We start from the raw sequence: 20,647 nt of genomic DNA on the forward strand, positions 1-20,647 counted from the left end.
ATAAAGATCTAAAAAAAAAAACACCCAAAAACAAAAACTGGGGTATTGGTAATTCCTTAGCACAAACTGGCATTCTATAATTCATTTCTAACATTAACTGCCCAGAGTTAGGATCAGACTCTGCAGGTTTAAGGGCATCCATCATTCCCAGCAAGACTGCCTCTACTTTAGACACCAGCCACAAGTTCAGTTGACCAACTGGCTAAAAATTCAGATTCTTGCCAGTAATTTGCATAGTTCAGTAATTTACCAGAATGACTCACAAACCTCAGAAAGTGGTATACTTAGGATTGCAGTTTTGTTATAAAGGAACAGCCAAGTGAAGAGATCAGGAACAGCCAAATGAAGAAATGTATAGGGCAAAATCTGGTAGGGTCCTGAACTCAGAATTTCTATGCCCTTTCCTCAAGGAATCAAGACACATCACCTACCCAGCTCATCAAGGTATTCACCAACCAGGAATCTTCACTGAGCTTTGGTGCCTAGAGTTTTTAATGAGGCTTCATTTTATAAGCTTGATTGATTCAGTCATTGAATTTAATCTCTACACTGCTCCCATCTCCAGTCTCCAGACCCCTTCCGTCTCTAGAGGTCTGACTGGCTCAGAATCTCAATCTTTTAATCACATTGTTAGTCTTTCTGTTGACCAGCCCCCATTCTGAAGCTAGCTAGGGGCCTATGGTGAGTTGCCTCCTTAGCATAACAAAGATAATAGTAAGTTCCTGGGGTTTTAGAAGCTCTATGCCAGGAATCAAAGACAAAGGCCAGACAGATTTCTCATTATACAACAGTTAATATTTACAGAAGTACATCATTTTCTAAACTTTTTTAATGTTTAAATATTTATTTTGAGAGGGAAAGAGAGAGAGTCCCAAGCACACTCTGTGCTGCTGGTGCCAGAGCACAACACGGGCTTGACGTGGGCTCTGCGGGCTTGAACTCATGAAAACGTGAGATCATGACCTCAGCTGAAATCACGAGTCCATCACTCAAATGACTGAGCCACCCGGGTGCCCCTACAAATGTACATGATTTTTTTTAACATTAAAAAAAATTTATTTTATGTTTATTTTTGAGAGAGAGAGAATGTTGTGTGTGAACAGGAAGAGCAGAAAAAGGGAGACACAGAATCCCAAGCAGGCTCCAGGCACTGAGCTGTCAACACAGAGCCCGATGTGGGGCTCGAACTCACAAAGTTATGTGGAAAGGAAAATTTTATGTAAATTTATCTAAGTTTTACATAGCAAAAATGCTTATGTGTAAAAATATGTTATTCTATTGAGCATTATTGTCTGGAAAACACTGAAAAGGAGAGGATAGCTACAGATAAAGTACTTGCTAGAATTCAGAAAATGTTTTGATTGAAACACTGATGTTAGAACACCACTAATGAAGATTTGATTCTTATATAGGTCAGTTGGCATAGAGAAAAATCTGTGCCAAAAGGTACTGTGAAATACTCCACAAAATACTAGTTTTATTCAAAGTTGTCAATAGTTAAGCATTTAGACAAACAGAGCATATTAACAATGAGATTAATAAATGTGACCCTACATAGTTAAAAAAAAAAAACAACATTCTCATAGGGATGGATGCTTTATTTCATTTTCTAAAGGAAAAAAAATAATAATCCTAGAAACAATTATTTTGGGTCAGCTAAGTGTCAAAGTAGATAAAATAAACTGTATAATGTATCAGTATACATAGTCTATCAATGGTTTGTGTATTAATGAGTTCCCCAAAACTGTCACCTTTATTTTATGAACTAAAGTTGTGATAAAGGGAGTGCTTGGCTGGCTCAGTTGGAAGAGCATGTGACTCTTGATCTCAGTGTCGTGAGTTCAAGCCCCATGTTGGATGAGGGATCACATACAAACAAACATAAAAATAAAGTTGTGATAATGGCCCAAAAGAATAACATATTTTTACACATAAGCATTTTTGCTATCTAAAACTTAGATAAATTTACATAAAATTTTCCTTTTCCACATAAACTATTCAACAGCCTGGTGACTGTGTATTCAGTGTGTCAAAACCCTTGCATATAATTGATGTGTGAATGGTGGGTTCCAGATCTCTGTCCAATAGTGAGTTAAATGTCTCTGATTCCAGGACATGCATAGCAGGACATATTTCCCTTTGGCAGTTGTCTCTTCCTCCTCCCATGATAAGTTGGAAAAGTCAGCAAAGCATGTTTTTTTCACTTACAGGAGAGAAAACTAATTCATACATAGAGTATATTCCTGTCCACTGGCAAATAATGGAACAAATTTGGACTCACTTTACAAAGAATTCATGTGATTATATGTGTACTTAAATACTTTATAACATATCACTCTTTCATAGCCCAAAAGTGTGTTGTAGTGTTTAACCTTTGCATGTACTTCTGATTAGTGTTATCATTTTGAAAATGCTATTCCTGATCTGATTTTTTACTAGATGATTTATAAATAGTATAAATTGCTCATATTTCTTCCTAGATCTGTTCTTTTGAACCACATGGCCAGAGAACATGCTTTCAACATTGGCTTGCCAGACAACATTGTAAACTGCAATGAACTTCTGTGCACATTACAGAAAAAGCTCGACAAGTAAGTTTTTTTTTTTCACGAAACATATCCTGCAGTTATTTTAATTTTCAATTCTGTTGGGAATTTTTTTAAATGTCTGTTGGGAATTTTTAAAAATTAATCTAAAAGAAGTAATTAACAAAATGGAATTTTCTCATTTCTCATGTTGGAAAAAGTTCACGTTTTGCATCACAGTGCTGTTCATTTTGTCTAGATCATATTGCCTTTTACCATTTTTTAAATAAAAGTATCATATATACCAACAATGTACATACCATAAAAAAGTATATAGGGTAGAAGAGTATTCTCTCCGTCCAACCAAAGAAATAAAACATTATAAATTTCCTTGAATCTTTATATGTATCTCCTCATTAGTATCTCCCCATTTTTTAATTTTGTATTTGTAATTCTTTTGCTTTACAGTATAAGTTTTCACATATTTAGTAAATATATTGTCAAATTGTATGTTATTCAGCTTTATATCAGACATAACATACTATATCCATTCTTTTACCTTTTAGTATTTATTCACATTTATATATCATAACACTCCACTTTTCCTAAGGTCATATTCTGGTGACCATGGGTATCTAGAGCTTAGCTTGTTAAAGTAAGGAAGAAATTGTCTGGGTCACTAAAATGGCTTTCAAAAATCTATCTACTTTTCTTTCTAGAACAGGGCCCAATATTTTTCTCTCACAACCTAGGTTTTTTTGGTTTTTGGGTTTTGTTTTCAAATAAAATCTCAGCCCACAATATTTGAAGCAATAACATTAAGAAAAATGTATTAATTGACACAGATCTGTTATTAAAAGTTCTGAATTCAAATTCTGGTACCAGAACTCCACTACAACAAGTCTTTTCACTCATATTAAATGATCCTTCATTTATAAAATAATACTAGATGTATTTTCTAGCAAGATTAGCATAATGAATATCCCTAATTAGTTTATTTATCCCATAAACTATAGTTATTTCTGTGACACAAGAAATGGTTAAAAGGGTGTTTAGTAGTGATGACACAAGAATTCAAAATTTGAACTGATTTCAGTCATTTGAGAGTTTTCATGTGGAAGGAAGATTAGACATAACCTGTGTGACTCCAAGTAGAACTCTAACTAGACTGCTAGGGAGAAGTTACAGGCCATATGAACTGTCAGACGTAGGATGAGGAAGATATTTTATTAGCAATCTGTTCATTTTCAGTAGAAAATGAATGACAACAGAGAGGGCAAGTAACTTGACCAAGTCCCATAGTTAAATATGTACTGGAACTAGGAATTAACCCTTGCAAATCTACGCATGGGCTAATTTGTTGTACTCAGTGGAGGCAACCAATGCTAGTTATCAATCAGCATAATTATTTGAAGAACATGCCTATGTTTTCATTTTTAGAAGAGATCATTTGATAGAAAACACTAAAATAATTTTTGGATCTTAGCTATCTTTGTCACGGTTTGAACTGCATAGCCAAGTTGGCTAACTTAGCCAACTACAAAATAAACCACGCATGCATCCCACAAAGTCAAAGGAATAAAGTGAGAGGGTTCCAACAAGGATGTCATATCCCAGTTGAAGATTCCTTGTGACCTAAAATGAATAATCATAAGACTTAATAATAAAGGGCTATTGCAGCAACTATCCAAGAGACTTGTGTAATCTGTCAACGTTTGTGTATTTCTTTTAGCTTGCAGTGCTTATACTGTGAGAAGACCTTCAGGGACAAAAATACGCTTAAAGATCATATGAGGAAAAAACAGCATCGGAGGATCAATCCTAAGAACAGAGAATATGACCGATTTTATGTCATCAATTATTTGGTAAGCCTTTCTCTTCATAATTTAAAATTTGCATATCCACGAACAAATATCTTTCCAAGGGCTGTCTAATATTTAAACAAGCAATTAGTAGAAAGGTCAAAATGCAATCAAGGGACACTTTCAAGCAGTGATTAGCTTTAAAATGGTTAGTTTATAAATCGCAACTTGATTTGGTTTGTCTTTGATTTGCCAGAATTTTACACAGTAAAAATGTCATGCCTATAGGATTCATAGTGATCTTGAACAAAAAAAAGTAATAATAGATATAGGGTACTTGGATATCCACGTATTCTCTCCCATTTGTGATATTATCTATTACCTTGAGTCCAGAGACTATATTCTCTACAAAAAACATCTCTTGACAGCTGGATGTGCTAGGTGTGCTATGCTAGATAACCCTTTAAAAAAAACAATCTTTTACTCTTTCCTCTTTCCCTTTTAAAAAAATCTTCCCTTCCCCATAAAGAAAAAAAAGTATCATCCTCCTTGGCCAGCATATCTTTGATGGAAATTTTAGAGAAACCAAATCATTTCACTAGGCAAGAGGACTTTTATTTGTTTGGCTAATAGAACGTAATAATGGAGTTATCATGTCGAGGATTTTAAATATATTAAAAGCTTTCCTTCCTTAGAAACCTCAAAACCACTTGCTGACCTTTTTGGTTAAGAGAACATATTCAGCTGGTGCAGCACGCGTCACTGGGGGGGTATTTGGAAATGTGAGAGGGGATTCTGAATGACACAGTGACTGGGAGTGCTAGCGCCCTGCCCTAGTCTGTTGAATTTGCGGTGGGGGGGGGGGGGGGGGGCTGTACATTACAAAGGAGAGGATCCACTCGTTTAAAGAAAGGAGTTAAGGAACTCTCCGCTGGAATTAGAAGAAAGCTAGAGAGTTCTCTTTCCGACATGTTTCTTAGGCAAATGGAAATTATTTTTTTCCTTGCAATAGGAAATTAGAATCAAACTCAGTAGCCACAGAAGGCATAACTGATTATAATCAACCATTTTATCTGTTGGGCAGAAACAAGCATATCCTGAAATATGTTGGAACTCTCTGCTGGAGGGTGGAATTTTTGTCTGTTCTAACTAAACCTTATAGCGTTAAAGTAAAATTCCCCTTGAGAAGCAAGTTTGACATGTGTTTGAAGATTGACTCCAAGAGGTTGCCATGATCTGCTACAAATGTTTTACAACTAGCTAAAGGCAAAGGCACCCTCTGAGTCCTTCAATCTTCTCTAGAAATCAGTCATTCATTCCTAGAACAAACGCTGCTTCAGGGCCAGCCCAGTCCAATGGGGAGTAGACCTCAGCGTTAGCCCTAAGAAATACCACCTATTGCAGAAAGCTGTGGAAGCAATTTAACAGTACTTCCTTCCGGGGATCTTTTAAAATGATATTCAAGACCTTGGGACTAGCGGAACATTATATAGCTGGAGGTATTTACCTTTTAGAGGAGACTTCAAAAGGACTGCTCACTCAAATTCTGCTGGCACTTTTAGAAAAGTATGATACTTTATTCTCTGGGCATCAAGTAGTGTGTCTGTCAAAACTGAAATTATCTACAAGGACCAGCTGTCTCTAGATGAGCATGCTAGATTTTACTGCCCACTGACTGCCCAGATGTCATGTGGCATGAATCATAGCCTAAGAGAAGTGTTTCAAGAGAATATAAAGACTTTAATAATATATAAAATGAAAATTAAATCACTTCAGAAAAATAGTGATAAATAGCAGTAATTTTTTTCTTTTAACTAGCAACATTTGAGTACTTGATATGTGCCAGGCACCATCTTGGGTTTTTATATTAAGCCATTTACTCTTAACCATATCCCTATGTCACAGGTTTTATCTTTATCACCATTTTATAGATTAGGAGATTAGGCACAGGTCTTTTTCCAAGGTCACATAGTTAGAACAGAATACTTAACCTCTCTGTATATCCATTTTATAATTTTTCCTCAATGTTTACAATTGAAATAATACTAGTACCTACCTCTTACTTTGTTGGTTGAGTTTTTGGTCAAGTAATGATGGTGAACTCATAATGATCACCTTCTTGCCTGTTCTCTTTTGTACCAAACTAGAAAGTGATTCAAGGTCAAAGAAAAGCTGACTTCAACAAGCTCCTCAAGGGCTCTGACCCACAACCTTAGCCTTCTTAGCCCTGTATGCTTTCCCACTGAGGTAAATAGCCCACAGTAATAAGAATGATTTAAAAAAATAAAACCTAGGGGCGCCTGGTGACTCAGTCTGAAGCCTCTGACTTGGGTTCAGGTCATGATCTCATGGTTTGTGAGTTCAAGCCCTCTGCTGACAGCTCAGAGCCTGGAGCCTGCTTCAGTTTCTATGTCTCCCTTTCTCTCTGCCCCTGCCCTGCTTGCTCTCTGTCTCTCTCAAAAATAAACATACATTAAAAAAAATTTTTTTTAACAAAACCTAAAATATATTATGATTAGCTGTAGCATTTTGGAATGATGTAAACTTAACTCAAAAAAGGATTGAAGAAGGGGCGCCTGGGTGGCTCAGTAGGTTAAGCATCCGACTTCAGCTCAGGCCATGATCTCACCATTTGTGAGTTCAAGCCCCGCATCAGACTGTGTACTGACAGCTCAGAGCCTGGAACCTGCTTCGGTTCTGTGTCTTCCTCTCTCTCTGCCCCTCCCACACTCACACTCTGTCTCTCTCTCAAAAAAGCAAATAAATAATTTTTTAAAAATTAAAAAAAAAAAATGACTGAAGAAGCTAATAAAGTCTCTAAAGATGTAGAAGTGTCCTAACATAGAGAAGTGCTTACCAGAAGTATCAACCTTAATAATATCCTGAGTATTGTAGTAAATAAAAGGCATCATAACAAATAGAACGAGTATATAAACAACTGTTCCCAATATTAATAATGTGTAGTTAGAGAAAAATGAGGCCCAGAGATTTCTCAGCATGCTTTTAGTTTTCTTTTAGACCCCATTACTGAAAATATTTAATATTTCATAAAAATATTTAATATGAAGAATGAATTCTTCTAAGAGTTTAAGCAATGAATAATGACATTGCTTTATTTTCAAAGATGGGAAAAACAATACTGAGAGACATTCACTGTGTATTCCTCTGAGGGAAAAGGCTTACATGACTGAGGAAAGTGGGCCAAAAAGAGAACTATTGTTATTAGTCGTCAGGGTCTGCATACCCATTTCTCACATCCTCTTCCCTGTAAGAGTCACTTTAACTGGCTTTATACATTCTACAAACATTTGAGTACAAACTGGTGGAAGAGGAAGAAAAATATTATGGGCAAGGTGGTTAATTTAAGTCCCTACTCCCAGAGAGTTTAAAGGTTGGTATGAGAGACAGGCATGTAAGCACGTAATTTCAGCACCTCGGAATGGGGTGTATGAAGTTAATGCTTGGACCTCTCCTGTAGCACATTAATGCAGTAATTGAGTCATGGGCCCACAGAGTTGCTCACCTCCTCTCCAAACATAATCTCCAGGCCAGCAGTGCTGGCAGCATCCAGGATATTCCTGGCAAGATGCCCTCTGATAGTCATCAAAGGTGAGAGAGCTAAGGACAGAGGCTGGTTTTGGCTCTCCTGAGCTCAGCGAATTGACAGATACATTTTTCTTCCTTAGGTGAGATGATTTCCATGTTTAATAATTCATATCAGTTTTTGAATAATAACAGACTTGCAAATACATAAAAAGTCCCTATGCGTATTCTGGATTACCTACTTACGGGTTCTTTCTTTGTTTTCTCACAAACAAAAGGGCTCAATGGCTAGGGGGGATGGCCAAGGGGACAATTTCACAGGCAGTTTCACATTCAGATTCCCTTGCCTCAGAGGGAAATGAACTGTGTACATCATCATTGAGCCTTCAGCTGCCTATTCCTAAGGTACTCCTGTTTCAAGCCCTGAATTTTCCTAAAGGAAACTGTTTTTGCTGTGGCTTTATCGTTTTTTGATTTCTATTTTTTTATTCTTAAAATATACAGAGCCATTTGTAACAGAATTGGGCTCTTAACCTGTTTTCATAGTTTTGCTATAGTTCTCTCTACTGAAATTATTAACATTTAAGACACTTCTTTCTCTGTTTATGATGGGGTTTTTGTGTAAGTACATAGAAGTTTGTGTGTGGAGCAGTGGGGGTGCTGGGTGAAGAGGATTTTTTTTTTTTATGTTTTTCTTGTCCACCCTCTCATTGATCATAAACCATCTGATGCAGGAGGTTGAGGGGGTGTTCTGAACATCTTTACTGACATGCCTTCCAAACTTTGTTTTTTTTTTAATTCTTTGCTTTCCTAACATGATTCATTAGCAGGCACAGAATCTTAATTAGGGAGTTCTGTGCTCTGTTTTGTTTTTTTTTCTTCTTTTTGGGTCTTATTCCATAATAAACTATATATATTCGACTGTACACGGCAGAGCATTCTAGGAAAGTCTGGGCCAATGTCACCTGCAAATCACTTGTTACCTACTACACTAATGATCACGGAGTTCCATTTTCCTCTCAAATGGTAAACAGTTAGTGCTGTATTGCCTAGAAAAATTCCTACGTGTTCTACCAAACACTGAGAAAATTGCACAATAATGCTTTGAGTTTGGAAGTTTGATACTGAAAGATATTTTATGTCTCTTTGGCCAAAACATTTATTGATCAACAACATTTGCCCATATCACTGAAAATGGTAATAGATGGTCCTTCCTTGAATTAATATCTTACAGCAATGGCCTTAAAGTACAAGTCCAGAGAGACCAAGTAATCCATGAAAGATTTAATTCATCACCAAAAATTCCAACTAACAAAGATCCTGTTGGCGGTTTTGAGGCCATTCTTGGTGTCCATAATGAGGTTCAGACATTTCGTGACAACTCTGGGAAATACATTATAGACTCCAAATTAAATATCTCTAATGACATTATGGTAAATCTCTGCGTGTCTGAGTTTATGCATCATTTAGCTGATAGATAATGACAGCTTCAAAACCTCTCATTAAGTTGATGAATGATAGATTTTCTTTTTTCCTAAATCATAATGGACCTTATAGTTCTTTGTTTTTGGTTAAATGAATACCTTTTTAGAGAAAAAAATATTCATAACTGAGAGTAAATTTTGGTTTTTTTTTTCCAAAGGAGGAATATCTATCAAGGATGTCTGTATTTGTGGCAGGTCAGGTCAATCTTGACTGTAACCATAGTTTAGCTGCTTGAAAAGGTGTCCATTATTGTTCCTACATCCCTCTTTAATGTACTCTCTGCTTTTGCATGGCATAGTGGGAAAGTTGGATGGAGAGAGAAGAAAAGACAAGAGAATGACTCAAGAATAGAAAAGAGAAATGGTTGGGCCAAAAGGAATGATTTCTACTCAACGCTCCATAAAGTTTTGCTGAAACTATGACTCAATTTGCCAGACACAGCCCTAAATGGGTAGAGCTTCTCCATGAACTGTGAGAAATAAAAGTGATTTGAGTAGATACTTGAGTACTTACTGTTGCCTGGTACCATGTATTTATATCCAGGCGTCCTTTGTTTTATTGCACTTTGCAGACAGGCATTTTTTTACAGATTGAAGATTTGTGGCCACTTTGTTTTGAGCAAGTCTATCAGCACCATTTTTTCAACAGCATTTGCTCACTTCATGTCTTGGGGTCACATTTTGGTAATTCTCAGAGTACTTAAGTAAGGTGTGTACATTATTTTTTTAGATAAAATGCTTGTACACATAAAATACTACAGTATAATATAAACATAACTTTTATATGCACTAGGAAACCAAATGTTCATTTGACTTGCCTTATATTGATGGTCTGGAACCAAACCTACAATATTTCTGAGGTATACCCATACGTTAACTAATTTATTTAATCACCTTACAAAAACCTTTTGAGATAGAATCTAAATTGGCATTGAATTGTTAGATTTTTCAGTTATAATTTAATTTTAAGAATACTTTCTAGTACCTACTGTATGCCTGGGTCTGGAAATGTAACAGTGAACAAAGTCCGTGTCCTCATGGGCATTCTGGTGGAAAAAACGAATAGCGAATAAGAAAACAAATAGATAACACAAACTTGATTTCAGGTAGTGATCAATGCTTTAACGAAAATAAAAAACATAATAGGGGAATAAAAAGTAGCTTGGAGAAAGGGTGTAGTTTTAACAGAGTAGTCAGAAAAAGAGATGGTAACATTTAAGCAGATGCCAGAATGACTGAACCCTGCAGTTATGTGAGAGAGCAGTGTTCAGACAGAGAATACAACAAGTACAGGAGCTGGGGAGAGGTGAGCCTGCTGTGTTCAGGCAAAAAGACTGATGTGTCTGGAGCAAACTGAGCCAGAGAAAAAGTGGTGGGACCTAAGGGATGGAGAAGAAGCCAGGGCAGAACGTGGAGATCTTACAAGCCATGGTAAGGCCTCTGAATTTTGTCCTCCATGTGGTTAAGAAGCCATGGGAGGGTTTATACAAACAGGGAAGTGTCCTTTAGAAAGATCACTGTCCTTTAGAAAGATCATTGGTGTTTTGCTGTTTGAAAAATAGACTGTAGGGGACCTCAAGGAGAAACAGTCCAGCTAGGACAGTGTTTCAGGGTCCCCATCCAGAGATATTTTTGGATTTCTAAAAAGATCCCCAAGAGATTCTAATGTGCATCCAGGGTTAAGAAATGTTGGTTTACATTTAAGAGAAAGGAATTTGATTGAAAAAATACTGCTGCTTCTCCAAAAAGAAAAACATTAAAAATGTTTTAGGATACATCCTTCCTTGTCACCGAAATAACTGTTTTAATAAATCCTACGTGTATTGATTTAAGACCACCGAGTATGAGTTTCTGTGGGGGTTTTTTATGGTTGTTTTTTTTTTTAAGTTCTGTGTCTATTTTCTCTCTCCTTTCTCCTCTTCACCCCGCTTCTTCCAGCTCTCTAATCCTTCTGTTCTTCCCACAAAGGAACTTGGAAAATCGTGGGAGGAAGTTCAGTTGGAAGATGATCGGGAGTTGCTAGACCATCAGGAAGAGTAAGACTTGTTACTGCTGCTAATTAATTGTGGTTGTTTTAAGAGTAGGAAAACATTTCTTCAGTTGGTTTAAAATGATCATTCTAAAGAGAGAATAGAAATAAAAAAGACTTTCTTTTTAAGCCATCCATCCTTCCATGTATTAGTGCAAAAACTTGAATTCAAAGTAACTTCGGCATGAAAATCATTAAAGCAACTGTTACTCTAACTAAATAGTGTTTTGCCTTTAAAACTGTTAATTGGACACACAGGTAAAATACAGTGCAGAGAAAAATACCTTCCATTGGTGTTTTGCTCACTTGGTTGGTGCCCAGACCTTGAAGTGATATGATTAGAGAATATAATGGAAGTGGAGTTAACCGTGTTCCATGTTCATCCCATTGAGTCACTGAAAACTCGAGTCACTGGAAACTCACAGCTCCTTTCCTTGGAGTTACAGGCTTGAGACATGTGTTTTTCAACCTAAAAGGATTCCCTGTTACTCATCCGCTTTTCCTTCAAAGCCGTTTGGCCTTTTTTTCTCTCCTGGAATTTCAGTTTTCCAGGCTCAGGAATGAGAAGAAGTTGGCAGTATCTCCAAAAATAAATGCAGGGGGTGGTGGGTCGGCAGGAATGGCAATATGGGTCCTGTATGATTTTTAACTTCTCTGTCTACCACCAGATTTAACACTTGTCCCATTTGAATGATCGGCATTTCTCACATGAAGGATGTATGATTTGCTTTTTAAAACACACCGTTTGTCATGCAGAGACATACTCCCAGCCTCACACTTCACAGCGTGTGTACTTAGTGGTTGTGGCTAATGAGAGAAAGCATCGCATCTCTGATAGGCCTCCTTTGCAAATTAAACCTGGTTGTGTCAGAAAGACATTATCCTGATTCTGCAGTGAAATAGCTGCTCAGAAGAGAAGCAGATAGAAGAAAATGGAGCAGCACCTGTTCGCTATTTATATTAATTTCATGGTGCTGCTCTGAATTTCAAAAGCTGTATCAAAAAGTCATAATATGATGTGACAATCTTTACAGCGATGTCAGAGTTGAAAGAGATTGGCAGGGTTTCCTAGGGAGGAGAAAGTAATACCAAGTGACTGTGTGAGGGGAATCTCCGTATTTACTATTTTCTTTTTTAACACAGCGACTGGTCTGATTGGGAAGAGCGCCCTGACTCTGCTGTCTGCCTATTTTGTGAAAAGCAAGCAGAAACAATTGAGAAATTATGTGTCCACATGGAGGTAAGATGCTTGTATTCGTCTGAATTTTGTTTTCTTCTGGCAGGGTGGCTGATAGCAGTAGCAGTCTTATCAGTTTCTATGTTTAATTTCTGTCATCCTGTTCCTAAAAATGCGATAAGCAAAACAAGAGACCGCCAGATCCGTCAAGGAGAACCAGAACTCAGGACAGTTGAGTACAGGGCACTGGACCTATGTGAAAGGTCAGCATAGGAGTTCGCAGACCATTCGTGCTGTCCTTCCTCTCAGATCTTTGTAGATAATTCTTATTTAGAATGCGGGACCTGTATCCATGATTAACAGTGCTCAAGATACAGACAGGTTCTAAGTCTTTTTCCACTGCTTCCTGTGCTGGTAAGGAGAGCAGAAGGGAGAAAGTTGCCCTTCACAAAGCCCTTGATGAGATGGGGGACACAGGCAGAGACGGTGCACGGTGTGGCTGTGCAGCTCCTTCAGTTAAAACGATTTGGAGGGAAGAAATGTGAGGGCGTTTCCAGCCTGTGTGTTCTTTTCTGGATGCCATTTTTATGTTACAATTAAGCTTGAAGGTAATAATTCTAAACCTTTTTCTCATGCCAGTGTATCTGAGAGACGACACACTCCCAACACCTCTGATCCTAAGCTGCACGGTGGGGGTGGGAAGGGGGACATCTAATGATTCAGGACGGTAGCGCAGCTTGGGGGGAGAGGGGTGATTATAATAGAAAAATATTGCCGGATGATTCTCATATGCTCTCCCTACCCTCCCCCGGCCGTCTCTGCCAACCGTGATGCAGAGCATCCTGTTTCACCCACCTTCTCCCCACTCTCATTCAGACGCACTGTTCTCAGTTCCGTAAAGTAAGAACTTAGAAGGTATTCAAAAGGCCACGAGCGTTTACCTTATGAAAGCAGAGAGTAATTTTCTCTGAAACAGGTTGCTGATAGTATTGTGTGTATAGTTTCTAGCATTTAAAATTAATTCATAATATCCTAAAATCTTTGAACTGAAGGAAGTCTCAGCCCCCCACCCTGTGTAGGAATCCCCTTTGCAACACCCTTGACCCGTGTCCACGGCCTCTGCTCAGTCACTTTCGGAGATAAAGAGTCAATGGCGTTCCTAATCATCCTGCCTCTGATGTGACACTAAATGCCTTCACAGGGAGTTAGATGGTCTTTATTCTCTGTAAGCTTTTAAGTTCAAACATTTACCCAGATGGACGATTGCAGGAGTGGAACAGAATAAAATAAGTCTGCATTGTAAAAATCAAAAGAAATGTAATTTGTGGGAAGATGTGAGTGAAGGGAAATTTGCATTAAGCAGTGTACTTGACAGCATAAAATGAAAAGCAGATTTGCAAAATCACCTATCTGCTTGTGTAGCAAAGGACCTATATCCATAATTCGAGTCCAGGCGCACAGTATGGTAAGTAGGGCCACGTCTTACTAGAGACTGGGGATACTTTTGTCAGACTGCAGAATGCATACATAGTAAATTGTGAAAACTGTAGATACAAACTGTGAATAATTAAAATGTTTTAGCTGATTGGCATGACTTGTTTGGACTGTGCTTTAAAAAGTAGTTGGATGTGGGGAGGGAAACAGTTACATTTCGACTACTTCAGAAGCAGAAGATGATGAACTGAGACTGAGTTTCAACAGTGTTCAAACTCCTATGAATAAGCTGTCTGTTTATAACTTCAGCCTGAAAGATTAAATAATTTATATACTCACAGATATTCATTCCTTTTTTTAGGAAGCACACGATTTTGATCTCCTCAAAATAAAGTCAGAACTTGGTAAGTTTGATTCAGAAGTTGTTTTCCATGATGCTGCATTTTTATACACTATTCTGTAGACGATGCCTGCGTTCAGTAGTCGTGATTGGGGAGTGCACAGCCAAAATGTGTCTCTCCACAGATGGTCTCAGCAGGACTGCCTGAAGCAGTGATTCACAACCATTTTGAACTGTAACGTTCAAATATGGTTTTTGGTTTCATATGGTCTTCCTTCTTTCCTACATATATGAATATGCTTCAAATAAAACACAAGTTAATGGTTAGTATCTTTCATAAAGTGGAAGGGGCTAATGGGAAGACCATGGATTTGGAAGTCAGAGTTCAGATTCCAGCCCCAGCCCTTAATGGCTGTGTGACATAAGGCCTCAGGTCAACAGACTGTTACAGGGAGTGGAGAATGTATAAAAAACACCTACTGCACTGTTTGACAGTGTAGCTAGATTATTTACCATAGACAGATGTACCCAATTGCATCATCCTCAGTGTCACTGTGATAGAAAGATTAGGGGCATACAGATGTAAATTACTGACTTGCTAATGGCTCAAAGATTAGAAAGTTTACCTCCCACACCTCAGCTCACTGACTATTTTCCTAGACTCTGGAAAGTGTTACATTACTTTGCTGTCCTTACAGTTATGTATATATGTCAAATCCTACCTCAACCACTTACAAACTGTGTAGCTGTGGACAGTTTCCTAACACATAATGTGGACATGGTAGTACTACCTATGTGGTAGACTTTTTCAAGAATTAAATGTATTAATTAATTAATACATGGAAAATGATTAGAACAGTGCTTAGCACATAAGCCCTATATGAGTATTGGCTGTTGTTATTTGATATCTATTATTATGCTTTACAATTGTACTGCCTCTTCAGGTTGGGTAATAAAGGGAAGTGGCTCTTTTGCAAAAATGGGTCTGACCAGTTGTCTAGTGATTCTGTAAACTGTCATTTTCAGGATTGAATTTCTATCAGCAAGTAAAATTGGTCAATTTCATTCGAAGGCAAATTCACCAATGTAGATGTTATAGTTGCCATGTGAAATTCAAGTCCAAAGCAGAGTTAAGGACTCACATGGAAGAGACTAAACATACATCACTGCTTCCTGAAAGAAAGATATGGGATCAACCAGAGTGAGTAATTCTTTGCTCAATATCCTTAATGTCCTATGTTTTCAGTACTTCTTTGCTCCATAGCCCTTATTTGTTCCTTTATTCAGTTAAAGAAAAGAGAAACGTATGTTTATTGTAAAAAGTAAAAATTTTCAAAAACCTTATTTTTAAGGGGCGCCTGGGTGGCTCAGTCAGTTAAGAGTCCGACTTCAGCTCAGGTCACGATCTTGTGGTCTGTGAGTTCGAGCCCCGCATCAAGCTCTGTGCTAACAGCTCAGTCTAGAGCCTGTTTCAGATTCTGTGTCTCCCTTTCCCTCTGCCCTTCTCCCACTCGCACTCTGTCTCTCTCTTTCAAAAATAAATAAACATTAAAAAATATATATTTTAAACCTGATTTTTAAAGTAATCCCCCTTTTATAAATGTAACCAGCTATTTCAGATTTTGTGGTATGAAAATAGATAAAGATGTAGACATAGAAGTATCAATTTTTAAAATTATGTTAACAGAATATTGTAAGCATTTTTCTATACCAATATACATCTATTGCATCATTTTTTAGGGTTGCCAAATATCGCATTCACTAGATCTACCTAATTTGTTAGATAGTGAGATTACTTCTTGCATTTTGTTCTTATAAATAGTAACACAATGACTATCCATACGCCTGCATTTTTGCACACTGATCTAATTTTTCATTTAGATAAGCTCCTAGAAATAACATTACTGTGTCGAAGAACATCCAACTATTAGGGCTTTTGGTATATACTTTGCATCTCAGTACTTTATAAATGTTAAGCAGTTGGCCCACAGATCTATACCTCTGTAGGTGGTATCAGACTGCCAGGTATCCTTTGCCAGTTCAGCCTTCTGGGCTGGTCCTCATATCAGTCTGGACAACCTCAGCTGAGGGAACCTCTGAGAGGTTATAGGGTTCTAGCTACCTGGACGTTCCTCTCAGAAAATGTTAAATCTGCACCACCACCCCCTCCCCACTCCACCCCTGCCCCCGAACACTAGCCGAAGAGCACTAGATTTTCGTCTTTAAAAAATCCTAGATTTGTGAAAGACAAAGTCAGTTCTGGATTGACCTGAGACCCTGTTCCTATAATTCTCATTAAGTAAGTTGAAATCTTTAGAGATACACCAGAGCTAACTCCTAAATGTGTCCAGAAAAGGAACCAGAATAATAGACTTAAAATTCTGTAGATATTTGATTTTTGTTCACCTAGAATGAAGGAACCAGTAATGATTAGGTTGGGAAGGACACACAGACACACACACACACACACACACACACACACACACACACACACTCTCTCAAGGGAAATTGTTTTCATCAGATATATGAAGGATTAATGTACGAAAGAGTAGCCATATTTGAATTTTGTTAACCTCTAGGGAGGAACTGGGACTTAGAGTAAAAATGAAAGGGTTGTCATTTTTAGCTTTATCTATGGAGATATCCCTAGCAACTAGAGCTGCTCGGTTCTAGAGTAAGCTGCCCTTTCAGGTAGTGAGTTTCTGTGGGAATATGAATCACAGGCCAAATGGGCAGCTAGCAAGGATACTAGCAAGAATGATGTCATCCAGTAGAGGTCAAAGTAAAAGTAATTCACAAGTTATTTCCCCATACCACCTTTGCAAAATGCTGTTGAAACTGTTGACAAAGAAACCTGGCAGAATTACAGTAACGTGTATGTTCATTTGCCTAGAAACTTTTCTGGATTTATTCAACATGTCTTTGGTTGTTTTCAGGTATTATTTTCCAACCTATGAGAACGATATTCTACTATGTACACTGTCTGACAGTGAAAGTGACCTGACAGCTCAGGAACAAAATGGAAATATCACCATCATCAGCGAAGATACATCTAAACTGCATGCTTTGAAACAAACCAGTATTTTGAACCAGTTGCTACTACATGAGGGCTTGAAAAACTAGAAGAAAATGCCACAGAAGCAACTTTTCATGTTTTTCGCTTATGAGACAGACTCAGAAAAATTGTTTAAATTTGAACATCAGCAAAGGATTAGACCCTGGTGAAATAAATTTTTTCAAAAGTACTTTTTAAAAAATAAAGTGAGGACTTTTTGTATTTTGGGCTATAACGTTTTACTATGTAATCATTATAAATGATCTCATTTCATTAGACTAGGTTATCTATAATAAGGAGGACATGTGGGGTGCCTAGTTGGCTCAGTTGGTGGAGCATGTGACTCTTGATCGCAAGGTCATGAGTTTGAGCCCCATGTTGGATGTAGAGATTACTTTAAAAAAAATTTTTTTTTATTTTTTTTTTATTTAAATTTTTTTTTTATTTTTTTAACGTTTTTTATTTATTTTTGAGACAGAGAGAGACAGAGCATGAATGGGGGAGGGGCAGAGAGAGAGGGAGACACAGAATCGGAAGCAGGCTCCAGGCTCTGAGCCATCAGCCCAGAGCCCGACGCGGGGCTCGAACTCACAGACTGTGAGATCGTGACCTGAGCCGAAGTCAGACGCTTAACCGGCTGAGCCACCCAGGCGCCCCTAAAAAAAATTTTTTTTAATAAGGAAGACATGCAAATCACAAATGAAGTGTTCAAATTATTGATAAAGTTTTTTTTTCCTCTATCACCCATTCTCCTGCAGACTGGTAGATGTAAGAAGTTCCAGTAAATTTGTGTTCAAAATTATTTTTTGTCAAGGATAATTTATAAGAAGTACTATCCCTGTTGTATCACACCAGGCACTTAATATCCATGTACCAGTTTTAGGGATGTGAGAATTGACAGTCCACTCAGGTGTTGTCAGCCAGTGGATTCTTAGAAAGTTCCCCATCGGTCTTTCATCTAACCAGTTTAGTATTCATTGGTAATTGTTACCTATTATTTTTTGTAATGGCTGCAAAATGATGATTTTTCTAATTCTATCATTTCTTTTACAGTGGGTTCTTTACACAGCATGTGTGCTATGGAGCACTGGAGTTTTAAGTTCTAGTTTTCAATTGTTAGTACCAGTCTGTGTAGGCAGTGCCCAAAGACTAATCTTGAAGTAATATAGACTGTCCAGAGTCTCAAGCCTAATCTCCTACCATATGATCCAAAATTGACTGGATTTGTAAGTTATATAGGCTCTGACCATGGCTTTAGATTTCCAAGCCTCCAGCTTTGCAGACACCTGCACAAGGCTTTTATTAAAAACCAAGCAGAGAAATGCAAGCCCTTATTATAATGGAAAATGCCTAAATTAAAGACGCAATTGATCTAAATTGAGTTTATGTTTATTTATTTACTTTGAGAGAAAGAGACTGAGTGAGTGGGTGAGGTGCAGAGAGGAGAAAGAATCCCAAGCAAGCCCCGCACCATCAGCGCAGAGCCCTACACAGGGCTCGAACCCGTGAACCATGAGATCATGACCTGAGCCAAAACCAAGAGTCAGACGCTTAATCGACTGAGCAACCCAGACGCCCATGATTTAAATTGTTTTAAAATCAAAGATTAATAAGACAGTCTGTGCCTAGAACCTTATGTCTCTAGGAATCAGATTTGTTCAGGAAATCAGAGAATGTCTAGAGTGTTTCTAGAATATGTTTTAATCTTAGAACAAGCGCATTGAAAGAACAAAATTAAGAATAATTTGCGTGTGAAGGAGAAAGCTCTTTTGGAGATAAAGTTGAGATCTTAGAGAACAGATCAGATGGATATATAAGGAAAAATGAAATTGAAGGACAGGTAAAAGGGAAAAGATGATGTACTTAGGTTTAATTCATATAAGAGGTTATTTTTTTAAATGACTAAGATGTTTTGGAGGGTACTTTTTTTTTTTTTTAGCTCAGAAATAATAACTTGGTCCCAAAAATATCAAACAACAATAGAAGCAAAATCTCAGCCAACTGTGCTGACTCTCAGAGGGAGCAAGATGATAGACCACTATTGGCAAAGTACTCTCTTAGAGCTACACAGAGAAGAGACTCTTTGGCAAGAACCATTGAAATCTCCTTCTTAAAAACTGAGACACTAAAGCCAAGTGTACCCTGAAAGGTTGGACAGTTCAAAAGGAAAGGATCAGTCAGGTGGAAGTAAACTATTCAAGGGAATACTGAATGGGTTTCCAGATGTCACTAAAATTATAAATAGGGATACCAGTGCTCCCTAGGCCCAGAGGGAACACACCTGACAAGTTTTGAGAATTAAGACTCTTAAGTGAAGCCAACCAGAAAGAAGAAACATATCAGAGAGCCAGGCAGAACAGTGATAAATGAATCTGAGCCTGGATTGGCCGTTAGCCTAATGAGAAAATACATGCTGATTATCAAACTCTGAAAGGTGAGAGTGAGGGGCCAAGGTTTTTTTTAAAACAATGGTTGCTTTTGGCAAACCAGAACCTAGTGATTTATCTCTCAAAACAGAAGACCCCATTAAACAAAATCTAGAATAGAATGTCAGGTTAAGTGCATGTCCAGGACAGAAAGGAAAGAAAAAAAAAAAGAAAAGAAAAGGAAAGAAAGAAAGAAAGAAAGAAAGAGAAAAAAGAAAGAAAGAAAAGGAGGCATCAGATTCTACAAATATTAGGCCTATATTAGGGAAGGAGTATTAAGGAAGAAAAGGAATTGACTTAAGAGATAAGTTATATTGTGACAAACCCAGCTCTTCCTCCTTGAAAGGTATAGAGGGGAAATCAAGTGCCAGGACATACCCACTACTGCTGACAAAGGCAGAGGGGAGGGAAATACTCTTGGAGGCCTGGACCAATCAAAAGCAAGGGATGGACGGCTGAAGGCTCCACAGCGGTATCTGTCTTTACCAGTGCAGTTTTTCTGGTAGTCCAGTTGCCCCCAGTATTCATTCTCCCTTTCTTAAATAATAAGTTTAGTTGGGCGTATGGCTTCCTAGAATGAAGACTACATTTCCTAGCCTCTCATGCAGCTCAGGATACTTGTGTGTCTCCGTTGTGGTAAATGAGATGTAAACAGAAAAGTCAACTGTGACAGCTTCTAATAGTCTGCCTTAAGATACTAGACATGGCACCCTCTGCTTTCCTTTCATCCTTTCCTGCTCCTGTTGCCGAAGATGTCTGCATACGGGACAGGCCGGTCAAATCATGCATTTGACACTGTTGAGAGCAGCAGTGTCAAAGGTATCCCTGACTG

At 37.8% G+C, this 20,647-nt stretch overlaps 1 protein-coding gene across 2 annotated transcripts in view; it reads left to right on the plus strand.

Annotated features, from left to right (window-relative positions):
- The window catches only part of ZNF277 (zinc finger protein 277), a 113,426-nt gene extending 94,939 nt beyond the window's left edge, over positions 1 to 18,487 (plus strand). For both annotated transcript variants that reach the window (XM_049641707.1, XM_049641708.1), the window contains exons 6-12: positions 2,481 to 2,591; positions 4,258 to 4,390; positions 11,323 to 11,390; positions 12,527 to 12,623; positions 14,356 to 14,398; positions 15,361 to 15,535; positions 17,271 to 18,487. In XM_049641707.1, the coding sequence (XP_049497664.1) occupies positions 2,481 to 2,591; positions 4,258 to 4,390; positions 11,323 to 11,390; positions 12,527 to 12,623; positions 14,356 to 14,398; positions 15,361 to 15,535; positions 17,271 to 17,457 (814 nt within the window). In that variant the 3' untranslated portion in view covers positions 17,458 to 18,487. The remainder of the gene's footprint in view (positions 1 to 2,480; positions 2,592 to 4,257; positions 4,391 to 11,322; positions 11,391 to 12,526; positions 12,624 to 14,355; positions 14,399 to 15,360; positions 15,536 to 17,270) is intronic.
- Positions 18,488 to 20,647: the final 2,160 nt, after the last annotated feature.

This window comes from Panthera uncia, chromosome A2, assembly GCF_023721935.1.
Source record: "Panthera uncia isolate 11264 chromosome A2, Puncia_PCG_1.0, whole genome shotgun sequence".
NCBI classification, from domain to species: Eukaryota; Metazoa; Chordata; class Mammalia; order Carnivora; family Felidae; genus Panthera; species Panthera uncia.